Source organism: Augochlora pura, chromosome 9 (assembly GCF_028453695.1).
Source record: "Augochlora pura isolate Apur16 chromosome 9, APUR_v2.2.1, whole genome shotgun sequence".
NCBI classification, from domain to species: Eukaryota; Metazoa; Arthropoda; class Insecta; order Hymenoptera; family Halictidae; genus Augochlora; species Augochlora pura.
This window is the reverse complement of record NC_135780.1, coordinates 8003241-8016279: the sequence shown is the minus strand read 5'-3', so window position 1 is coordinate 8016279 and position 13039 is coordinate 8003241. Positions and strand designations below refer to the sequence as shown.

General features: G+C 34.0%; 1 protein-coding gene across 3 annotated transcripts in view; it reads left to right on the top strand.

Annotated features, from left to right (window-relative positions):
- Nachralpha4 (nicotinic acetylcholine receptor alpha4) overlaps window positions 1-6290 on the top strand; it is a 306886-nt gene extending 300596 nt beyond the window's left edge. For 2 of the 3 annotated variants that reach the window (XM_078191154.1, XM_078191155.1), the window contains exons 8-11: window positions 667-813; window positions 1349-1507; window positions 2453-2702; window positions 4174-6290. In XM_078191154.1, the coding sequence (XP_078047280.1) occupies window positions 667-813; window positions 1349-1507; window positions 2453-2702; window positions 4174-4365 (748 nt within the window). In that variant the 3' untranslated portion in view covers window positions 4366-6290. The remainder of the gene's footprint in view (window positions 1-666; window positions 814-1348; window positions 1508-2452; window positions 2703-4173) is intronic. The other variant, XM_078191156.1, reaches the window with a different exon arrangement.
- Window positions 6291-13039: the final 6749 nt, after the last annotated feature.

Sequence of the window (13039 nt, the reverse complement as noted above, 5' to 3'; positions counted from 1 at the left end):
AGGAACCCGGTTTAATTTAAATCGCAGTCTGTTCCTTAACCCTAACTGCTAAGACCAAGCCCGAGCTCCATTATGAATAGCTCCGTAAGATTTACGCTCTGTCCTTCCGCCGCAGTCATTATGCATTTTACGATACGGTAATTTGCCTCTATAGCACATGACGGCGCATCTTAATAATCGGAAATAGTTAAATTGCCAAGGAAATAAATTTCTTTTTATTCTGTACGAACATTCCATTTTTTAGCGATAGATACTTGACTCTGCAAATATTTTTTGATACATATGCGTTTATTATCCACTTAATATAAAAGGAAAAATAAAGTTTCCATGGTCGATTAGAATAAAAAATATTTGTTTAATTCATTTATAGTGTTTTATTTTCTATTAACTATCTATATATAATATAGATAATATTCTATAATCTATTTATTAATGTTAATAAATGGTGATAATTTTATATATCAATTTCATGGTATTAACAAAAACGATACTTTCAATAATTAGTGCTGCAACGTAAATATAGAAAAATGAACTCGATAAATATATTAGTTATAATCGAATATGTGAACCTTATGAAAAGTTTTACAAGATTTATTTGTATGTACAGTATGAAATGGATTTCCGTATAAAATTCTAAACAAACATTTTTTTCTGTGTATTTTACAGCATTTGCGTGACAGTGGTCGTCCTCAATGTTCACTTTCGATCACCGCAGACACATAAAATGGCGCCTTGGGTGAAAAGGGTCTTTATTCACATTCTTCCCCGCTTGTTAGTTATGCGGAGGCCGCAATATAAATTCGACACGAACGGGTAAGAATTTCTATCGTTTTCGTTATTAAAACATGCTGCTTTCGTCAAAACAATTTAAATCGTCTTTATGTACAATATATTAGTATCGCTAGTTTCAAGAATTCGAGATTTTGGAATCGTTCTCGTTATCACTAATAAGTTTATCGGTGACTTAAAAAATGCAAAATTTGTTTTCCATACATTTCTAAAATTAGCAAGTATATATTTTATGAATATCTATATTTCACCGTATAATAACTATATACGCAATAATAACTAGACTGCTAATTTTTATACAATGTAAAAATTTGTTTTGAGAACTACAACAAGAAATAGTTAGATAAAAATTTATTTCAGTCTTTAATAATTAAAATGAGTTAAAGATATTACGTGTATTCTCTGACGTTCTTTTAATATTTACATTGTTTTAAATTTGATTTATCCAGTTCTGTTATAAATGCATCGAGTTCGAAGTTTAGCAATAGTAACCATTAGTATATCAACGATATTTTATGAAATCGTTTCTGTATATATTTTATTTCACAATCGTTTACAGATATAGCTCGGGTAGAGTGCTAATGAGAACAGTAAGTGGCAAAGAGAAAACCTGCTATTACCCTTACCAATCGTCCACTCAGGAGGATAGTGAAGAACATTTAACACCTAAACGATTTCATAGTCGTGTCCCTTCGAAAGAAGATCTTTCACCTTCCAGGTATTGTATAGAAATTAATATTTCCCAGCGATTCGAACCTAAATAATTATTATTACAAGTTTATCCAACGAAACAAGTTACTCAGAAAAATAAATAAATGTACGACGATTACGATATAACTATTTAAGAAATATTAATTTTTCCGACCTTTAGAAATCGATTTTGAGTTCTTGGCATTTAGAGGCCAATAACTGAAAGCGCGAGCATCGATTATGCTAATATTATGCAGTCGATTTAATTGCATTTGATGATTCGTCTTGTTGGACAGACTTTACACATAGGGATTTTATCAGAACTCGTATAGAAATGACACAAGTAACATATAATTCTAATTGAGAGTTGAAACGGGAAATTAAAACATCATTAACCAGTTAACTGTGGCGATATCTCTGCTAAGCGCCCACCAGTGTGTGTCGCGATAATCAAGCGATGACGAAGAAAGTTATGAATCCAGCTTAAATTATTTATAATTTTCATTTGTCTGTTTCATTTCGTCTTGACTTGTAAACATTTTGCATATATTAAAATTTACGAATATAATTTAGTTTTCGCCAGAATTAAAAATTTGAATATCAAGTTATAACAAAATTTTACGCATGACGGATATAATCGTCATGACACAAAATTCTGCCACAACTCCATTACGAATGTAGTCGTCAAAAACACTTAACTGGTTGTTAAGAACTTGATTTTGATTAATTTAGACCTTCGAGTACTTTTTGTCACCGTTTTCGGCCAGGTGCAATGGGTCAGTTAGCAAGAGTGGGAATGTAAACGTAAAATTGCCTTCTTGTCGCATAAAGACTATATCGTTTCGATAGATGATGCCTCGTACAGATTAAAATGCTATACATTGTCATTTTTACATAAAATTGCATTGTCATTTTCGTATAAAATTCCGTTGTCATTTTCAAATAAAATTTCACTGTCTTGTCCGGTATATAGTCTCGCTGATGGTGCAAGATTCGGCGGAAGCTGTTTAATTCACGGACCCCCGTTGCCACCGCTTCCTCTTCACACCGAGTGCGAGGATCTTTCCGTTTCCGGCGACGCAGGGATCGAGGAAGTTAAAAGTCCAGTTCTGCGGAGTCCTCCGACCTTCTCGCACTCACGCTGCCCTCCAGAAATTCACAAATCCTGCATCTGCGTGAGTTTCATCGCTGAGCATACAAAAATGCTCGAAGACTCGACCAAGGTAATGTTCTCGAGAATGTAACTTGCAACGGGAGTTGGTCAAAAAGTAGTCTGATTCATAATTAATGATTATAACTAACATGGAATCATGTTCATGGTTTATGATTACGATATTAAATAATCAAGTACTCATAATGAATTAATAACTTGAGTAATAATGATTAAGGAATAATGTAAGTAATCAGGCAATCATTATTAATGAATAACTTTAGTAATCAAATCAAATGTAATCGGTGACTGTGATTACAGAGTAACCATTAATCATGTAATAATTACTTTTTTTTTATTATGATTAACTAAAAAATTTGGTATTATGGTTACTGATAATAATTCTGAGTAGCTTCCAAAAAATCTGAACATAAATCATGATTCAATGAAAGATTTGTTTTATTTGAGAGATTACTTATTGTAATTACCAATTTATTTTAGCAACACAATAATTTCTCTTTGAAATGAAAACGTTGATGCAATTAAATTCTAATTAAACCAGCTTTATTCATAGAAAAGCATTTAAATAAAAGTAGTATTTTCTTATAAATGATACTATACATATATGAATCCTAAATTGTGGATCTTTATAAAAAATAAAAATTCTATATATTCACTGCAAAAAGTAGAAACTAAATGGAATGTTGTGCCTTGCTTTAATGATTTTATATGATTGTAACTAATGTCTTGATTACATTGGCATCCTCCATGTATTATAATGATGACAGACGTATAAATCGTATTGTATAAGAAAGTCTTTATGTTTTCAATCGTTTGTTAGAACTGATCAAATGAGGCATACAAGACAATAATACTTCTTATTTCCTTTATCATTATATATTCTATTCTTGTACATGCTTTTGTTGTTTTCACGATCCTTTTGATTCAAAGAACTTTTTTGTTCAATTATTTCCTCTGTTTTCCTCTTATCCTGCTCTGATTTTGTCTTTTGTAGATATTATCAGATATAAAAGATATTATCAGTGTTTTATCAACCAAGATTTCATAATCACTTTATAAATAAGATACATCCTTTTTTAGATCGTATTCATCCGTTAGTAAATACAATGAGTCCCACCTTAAGTCATAGTTGCTATCTTGCCTAAAAATTTGATCCTTTTCTAAATCATATTCTTTTTTTGTAAATAACATTAACCCTAATTTTATTTAAATTCATGCGTATTGTTTTAGGAATAAGTATATAATTTCATATTAATTTCAATAATTGAATAAAATTTCATTCTATGTGCAGAAAGGTGAATGCCATTTGCAAAAGCATATTAAAACCTATTTGCAAAAAAAGGATATGATCTGTAAAATGATTTAGTTGGAGTTTGAAAAAGTGAATACGTGCTGTGAAAGTATTCATTTTTGTATCGTAAACGGTGAATTTTATGCATTGTTGACAAAAATTACTAAAAAAGAATGACACAAAAGGATCGAATAATAAAATTCAACATTGAATTTTCTTCCTTGGTAAAAAGGTGAAGGAGGACTGGAAGTACGTGGCGATGGTCCTGGACAGACTGTTCCTCTGGATCTTCACTTTGGCAGTCTTTGTTGGTACAGCTGGGATCATCCTGCAAGCTCCGACACTCTACGACGACAGGGTACCAATTGATAAAAAATTCAGTGATTTCGCAACCACCACAGTAGTGAACTGTCCGCCGCAATAGTCCATGCCCGAGCCCTGCACCGTGGAGAAAAACTAAGGACCAAGAACCGGAAGTAACGCACTACCAACCCGGAAACTCATCCTAGCCTTGGGAATTTCCGACTTCCAGCGACGTTCAATAACGAAATTACGGTAAAAGGGCTCCATTTTCTAAGACGATTGTAAAGTATACGACGTACACCAAGTACAGGATGCGAAGCAAACCAAGACGAAGGGAGATTCGATGGAAACAATATCGAATTGCTTTCTTCGCGTTAATGAACAATAAATATTCTTGACCATAATGTTGTATGTAAAGTGCTAAACGATAACACTGCGTCAAGAATGTTCGAAACTCCTGCTAACTTTCAATAACTCGCAGGTAGGAAACAATAATTAATTGATGAACGAGCGATGTTTAATAGAAATAGCGAATGCCAATTGAATTCATAAACCATGAATATATGATATTACAATGGTTTTCAAGCAAAGCTTCGAAGCAATGGTTTACTATACTTAATTTATCTAACAGTATATTAATTCTAGACTGTTTCGTAAACTTTTTACAAAATAATTTGTATGATTACGTCTGATATTAATTGTAAAAAAAAAAGGCGTGTTTATAATGTCACATTCTTCTAACTATGTTTTCCTTACTATGCTTTATTAACATTTGATACTAACAATTCAAGGAAATGTTTCAAAAAAAAAAGTCATTGAATCGTGTTTCAGTAAATTCCTTCGGAATTGCAGTCGACGAAAATTTTGTGCAAATACATTATCGATAGAATAATAACTACTTCGTCGCATATGAACAATAATCGGTGCATTGTCGAGGTTGATTTAAGTTAGTCATTCAGACACGTTCGTCGTGAAAAAGGAAAGAAGCTCTCGGAATCTTTCTTCATTCCATCGCCATCGACTCGAAACAAATGACTCGTGGTCATTGATTCCTGACTTAAATTCGAGTGTGTCGTCGGAGAGAACAGCGAACGACACCATTTTGAAGAAACTTATACCTATATAGTCTGCTCAAGTAAATCGTAATATGAAGCTGCCACTACTTAATCGGGTTTAAAGCAAGAAGTTAAGTAACGGTAATGAATAATTTAGTTAAACCCTTGACTCACGCGTCGCAGATTGAGGTAAAGTAAAAAGTGTTAACTATTGTGAAAATCGATCGATCGACCAAGGGTTATAAACATTTACGAATAATACTGTCGTACGGTCGCGTGTTTTATATAATACCGTTTAACCGACACGTTAAGAAAATAAATTATTCTTAGGCATCACGATTGTAGGTAGCTCGTTGTACGACACGAATTTAGTGTGTAACTTAATCTATAATCGATTAGCTTTAAACATTTAGGAACGTACATAACCGTTTGTACGAATGTATCTTTAAGGAAGAGAGATCGTGGATCGTGTACGAATGTAACGAAATATCACTCGAAGTTCTCAACATTATTTTGTAAGATACCGTTAAGTACTTTTTAATTGTTACACGTTAATCTCGCCGGAAACGTGTCTCGGCGCATCAGCTTTTAATGTCACGAAATTTGTAATTGAGATTCACGAGATATTATTAATCTTCAAGCACTATCAAATCATTCAACGTCTTGGATATATTAGATACGTTCGAACAATTTGAATCTTTTGTGTTCCTTTGTTTATTAATGCTTCTGTGTTTCATAGTGGACATTCTTTCGGATCAATTGAATCAAAATGCGAAACAACGTTTTTTTCTTAATTATATATAAATTAGTTTTGATCTTCTTGTTCGTAAAACTCTAATTGTCATTTATCTGGACAGTGCACAGAGGTTAGCGAAGGTATTTTATTAAACATTTCTAACAAACGTAAACACTTCAGTGTGACGCGCAATTTTTATTTTGAAGTGTTGAAAGTGTTTCATTTAAAAATATGAAACGTTCGTATTAACGACGTTTCAAATGGAACATAAATGAAATAAATAACTTTTAATTTTACTAAAAAGACATCCATCTACATAGAATATTTCTAGCAATTTTTACTGTTCATTAGAAAGTGACCACGCGTATGCCACCCTATGCTTAACGGTTTTATTGTCGTTCAATAATCGGCACTTGCTGGTCTGGCTATCGAATATGCTACATTAGAAATATCTCTAATACGTTCTCTATTCGGATCACACTCCTCCCAACGCTCATTACCAATTATTTAAGAGTCACCGAAGCTTCTCGAAGGTGATCGACAAATGGCGTTGCGACAAGCGTGACCGCGTAACACCAATTATCGAAATCGTTTCTCGAGAATGATCATTTATCCCCTGCTGCTCGGTGCAAGCGGATCAATGTTGAGTGAAGTTTCGTTACGGATAACATTAGTCTCGGTGCGAATGCTGTATTTTGTAACGAAAATAAATCGAAACACGCGAGACATTACAATAATAATAATCAATAGGACGATAAGAACAAGTAAAGCATACGAATTCTAAAGCTGATAGATGTAGCTGATTGAACAACTGACGACGTCGTTGTTCAATGCCGTAGTACGTGGTTAATGTTACTGTGGGTTTGTCATCGTTTTGTCTTTTCATTAGATTCGACCGTTTCTTTGTGCAATTACGCACCGTGTATAAACATCCTACTGTCGCAGTTAATGATCGTCAGTTGCGCATCGTCGTGCAAGCTGACTGATACCCGGCGTCGGAGAATCCGCGATTCCTTAGCCTAAGCTATCGGATGACCATACTGGATTTACAATGAGAGCCTCAACTCCTGCACGTTCTTCATCCCCGTCGACTGCTTAACAAACTGCGACCCGAAGTAGCGTTGCTACGTTAGGAAAAATGAAAGGAATACACGAGGTCTTGACGTCACGCGTGCTCAAAATGTATAAGTTATACCAGTATGCAAGTACGTACTGTACTTGTTTGGTTTCAAAATTGCAATACGTGAAATAATTCTGACGTTGGATATGTTGTTAATTCCCGCGTGGTAAATATCTGGATGTATACATATATTCTTTATAAAAAGTAGACAGTTCTCACTGCAATACGTTTTAGATACACGTGGGGAAAAGAAGCTGCGTTGCCAAAGGAATTGATGGCGCGAGGAGAATCTCTTTGCCCTCCCCTTGTTCCGTGCCCCGTAAAGTTGAAATAGCAGAGGAGATACGTAACAGCACTAGATCATCGCGTCATGACGCGTAAGTCAGCTTTCCGATCATGGCGCATCGTCACCACTTCAGTGTCTGTTCACTGTTTGGTAGAAATAGAGGAAAAGTAGTTTGCGAATGATTGCGTAAGAGGGGACGACAAACGAAGAACTCCAGGTGCCATCAGTACCCTAGCAACGCTGAAAACAAGTCATCATCTGGCTTCTCTACTCCAATGCGTTTAGAAGTTGGGGTCTGTGAACAGCGCGGATACACGTCGACGGCAAGTCACGAATCTCGAATTCTTCGACGTCATTAGGCATGTTCATAACTGAGAATAGTAGTTCGAACGCATCCAAAGTAAGATGCCTTACGTCACGTTGGATTTGTAAATACATTTGTAGGATGAACTGTATATCGGTATTACGTAAATACTGCCATTAGAGAGTGTTGTTAGCGTGAGAGATGTTTTTTGTATCGTTGTATCGGTGAAATCCTCGATTCTTCGTCAGCCAGTGACTGAAGCAATGATGGCTACGAGGGTTAATTGATAAACGATGACCGCGAACACTTCTGTTATAAACCGTGGGTAACACGGTGATCGGTGGCGTCTCGACGCCAACGAGATTTTCATAATTCCGCGACGACCACCAGTCGGTCACGCTACCTACAAGGCTTTTATTATACCGAATGCGCATGAAATATATACGCTACTTGTAATACCTCGTCGTGGTGGAACGATCGTCTGCGGATCGTGCGATCGACAACAGTTTTATTATAAATAGGATTGCCACTGGTGGTGCGTCGTCCTAGGTTGTGCATTGCGCGTTATATACCGTACGGGCGTCTCTGTTTATCAATTAATGCTGGTAACGAGTACGGTTTTCGATATATCGTTTGTATCTTCCAGGTGCAATTGGCGAATAGAGAGTGTGTATTGACCGAGAAGATGCGTTGAATGAATTATGTCGAGCGACCGAAGATCGGTCTCCGGAGACGTAGTATTCGAACACGAGTAAACATATTCGCTACCTGATCGATAAATCGTCCAGAAAACGCCGAAACACGGTAAAGTGTAGCGGGGTCTGTTTCGTCGATCGTGGTTAGCCTGAAACCAGAATTCCCCCTTAGAGGAACGAACAAAATAAATAAGAAATTTACTTTGCACTAGAGTAATAGGGAAGAACGCACACAATTTTCTATGATAGAGTCGGTTACTACTTTACGTGTAACGTCGTAATTATTCGTTAGTGTGTTGAAAACAGCTGACACGCGGTGGCTAATGCCAGTAATTCAACGGAGTAGCACCGAATTCTCGTTTCTCTTTCTTTTAAGTGATAGTGAAGTACGATATTAGCAATCAGAATAATAGCAGAATGGGAAATTCTATTTAATTCATGACAAAATATATTTAGTAATCATATACTTTTAGATTTATAACATTATTTGCTTGTTAATATTGTGATTCTAAAAGTAATTGCTCAACTGCTACACATATGATCTATAATCGTAGTTGATTAATTAATTTATATTTATAAATATCAATAGAAACTTACAATAGTCCTTTCTTATACAGAAATGGATAAAATAATTGCAAAGACTGTTTGCAAGGGATTGATAATCAGCGAATTATTCGATACATTATGTTACTGTTTTTTTCCGTTTCCGTATATTGCAATATCGAATATTTGAATTTTACTTGGCTAAATCACTGGAATTAGTTACTGTGTGCCGGTTCGTTAGCTCGATGCCACAATAACGAACCTTAAAGTTTCACTTTGACAATAGTAGATTATTCCACCGATAGTCAGCTATTGTTACTTTGATATTTTAACAGTTGTTAATGAATCGCAGACGTTTAATTATTGTTAGGGATGGGCGATCGGGATAAAAAGTGAGTGCTATTCCTGGCGGGGAAAGCTGATAATATTTGAAGCGAAGAGCAAGTGGTATCTAGTTGGGTAATAGCGACATAGAAGAAACTAATTAACCTTAAGGTGTAAATAACGTGTACATAGACAAACCGTAACGTAAGTCAGAGGCTATAAATTGGACTTTTTTTACTATTTCGAGAACCTGGGCTGTTCCAGGATATTGTTCAGGACACGATGATGGTCGGTAGCGAAAACATACTTGTAAGTTTTATTTATCAATGACAACGAACTAATCAAACTGATTTCTGTCTTTTTTTCATTGTACGATTCGCATAATTTCCATTCGATCGTTTATTTCAAGTGATATAACTTTCGATTGATTCGATTCGAAAAATCGTTTTAAAAATTAGTTCGATTATAATTTTTTTTGGTTCCGTGTAAATGGTGTTCGTTTTGTTGTATATCGAGTAACTTGCTTGGAAAGAGAACATTACTCGTCATGTACCAATTTAAAAACTAACGTGTAAATGTCATAGTTCAGCGAATTGACTTTTGCGAACTAGAGCTTCGAATGGTTTTGAAAATTTAGTAACAGTTCTAGGTGAACATTTGGGTGACTGTAATAAACAATTGCGAGTGTAACGCATTCGAGTTATATTACTGCGTTGTCAGCCATTCTGTCTTCGTATGAACGAGAATGCCAAATACGAGGCCACAAATGTTCGTTTCGACGTATATAAGATGACGTATTTTAAGCGTTACTTAGATCGATTCATTTTTTCTCATGGTAATAATTGTTACTTAAATTTTCAAAAGCAACACCCATTAATGATTCATTTCATCTGTTGCCTATCAAGATTTTAACACTTTGTTTATCGGCAGTTTTCTAATAGTTCTTTCAAAATCGAAGACGAGCAGTTAAAAATTTATTAGATAATAGTTTAAAAATTACAATACTCCGATCATCCAAAAAATCAGCAAATTATTTTAATTAATATAACGTAACAGACGCTATTGAAATCATTGTTTAAGTAGAAAATTCTCAAGCTTTTCTTACAAGCTTTTTTGTTGTTTGAAAAGCTACTGATAAGCTTCTGGCAAATAAAGTGTTAATCATCGCGAAAGCTATTTCTACTTGACAGTTAGTATTGATACCAATAAACTATAAATCCTTAAAATTCGAAATTATATTTGAAGACATGTTTCTCGCCTAAATGGCTTGTGAACAACTGCATTTTCCTGGTAAGCGTTCCCATCGATTATTGTAATATTAACTTTTGACGGGCATATGATTTTCCCTGTACAATGTAGAATAAAATAATGCTACTGAAAATGTTTATGCATTGAGTAGAAGATTCGGTGAAACAAAGTGTCAAGAATGATTTAATTGATCACTATTCATTTATGTTGTTGTAATGAGAAAGACAGACTTCTATTCGATTTCAACTTTTGTAAATTATTCTATGAAAGTGTGATTCTGCATAAACATTTGCAGGCTTATGATAATATGCTGTCATCGTCGGTTATAGTGGCCTTCGACTGGAGCTATCCTCCGCAATAAAAAATTAGCTGTCTTAACTATTGAAACAAGACATCTAGAACTTCAAGTTACAAATAAAGTTATTCGTTTGCGATTTCGAATATTGCCATTTATCATAAAATTCATTAGTGAAAGCAGTATTTACGTTTATACAATGTCGTTGGAAATTGTGATTAAGTTTTATTTAGCACTTGAGTTGTAATTCGATTTTGCTGAAGATCTGCGATTACAATTTGATTATGGATGCGCTTGGATTTCTATTTTATTTATGATAGTTCAATTTAAAGTCGATAATATGATTTTCAATTCAACTCAATCATTGAAAACTATATTTACGAAGCATTAACTTTACTTCATGTGAATAGACAGTATATCGCACAAACATACTATTTACGTCTACGCAATAGCAAGAAGATTGTCATAAATACTTCGGACAATATAAAGCAAAATTATGACCATTCGAATTTATAGCAGTATGGATGTTATTTTCGAATAATGGAATAAGTCATCTTAAGGTGATCTTCTTGAAAAAGATTAATACGAAAACAATATCAAAGAATGATATACATAATTGGCATATATTGAAATTCGAGGAAAACTTTTCTACATCTTATTTTACTCTCCGTTTTACAATAATGATATTTTTTCATCCTACCAAAAATTTTGAATAATTTTCACACAACTATGGATGGTACAAAATATTCTATTTGTTAACCTGTCGAGAGCATTTATTGCTTTATAAATAACATTTCTAAACGCATGATTAAACCTTCTGCTATACTAGTTTTTTTTTAAATGAATGCTCAAAATACTTTTCAATAATTATATTCACGATTTCGATCGAATGTTTGTCGTTAAAGACAGTATTTCGACGATCCAAGAAAATTTGCGGAGATATGTATCTCTGTGTTTATAGACGATCGCTTATTGAGCGTAAATTGCCATGACGCTTGTGCTAATTTGTTATTGCGGAGACACAATTGATTCACTTAATCATAAAACAATCGATCATCTGTCCGCGATGGAAGCAAGAAAAAGTTCGACTCGTTCCTCGAAATGAAATGTACACGAGATAAACGAAACTTTCCGGCGTGGTAAGAAAAATATGAAGGAAGGAGGAGAAAAAGGACGAAGGAATAATGGGGCGCGATTGTCTCGTAGTATTAATGAAAACAAGTAGCTAAGAAAATGATTGATAACGGAGAACGTTTTAGTAACGTAGGCTAAGTATGGATAAGGGTGACGGTATGAATTTCATAATTAACGATTAATTATAGTAAACAAGTGTACTAAATAGTGCTAGCGCTATTAAAATTGAGGAAAACTAACGAGCAGAGAAAAGTAAAAGTAAACGTTGAAAATTATCGAAGTATTGATTACCATCGTTAGATACCAATACTATGTATAGCGTTTGTTAAATATGTACCTATGAATTATCGATGACCGTCGTTCTAAGACTACATGATGTAAGGACGAGAGTCTTGTTGCTTGGTTTTGTAATCATGCTTGACGAAAGCATTCGAAGAATAAAACTTGTTGTCGTAGAAATCTTCTCCTGTTATTTTACACTGTTATCGATTCACTTTTACGACACCTATTCTTTCAGGGCGTGCCATTTAATTATCTGAAATTATTTTACGCTGCAACCTTTTGATTTCGTTGATATTTATCGGCTATTAACGTTATAGAAAATTATGTTGCAAATGTATATAATTTTATATGAAAATGATGTTGGAAATGCATGCGATTTTAAATTCATTAAACTTCGTTAAACTCTTCGTTAAAAGAGACGTTTATGCAAATTTTATACAACAATCTGTGTATGTTGCAAATATTAAAACTAATACTAGATATGCATATAATTTTTATTTTATAATATCGACCGTATTCGGCTGTAACAATCATAATCTACGGGTATTGCACTTTTTAATTAACAAAATTAAGAATATAAATTCGCTGTTGTGTCAATTCTAATAAATAATGAAAAAATAATGAATAATGTTTGATATTTAACGTTATAGTATTCCAAATACAAATGTCACAGTACTAGAAAATAAAATATGAGAAATAGTGTTACGGTGAGCAAAAGTAAAAGATTTGCTGTAAAATTACTCAAAATAAGATTTAAAGTTTTGGAATTTGTT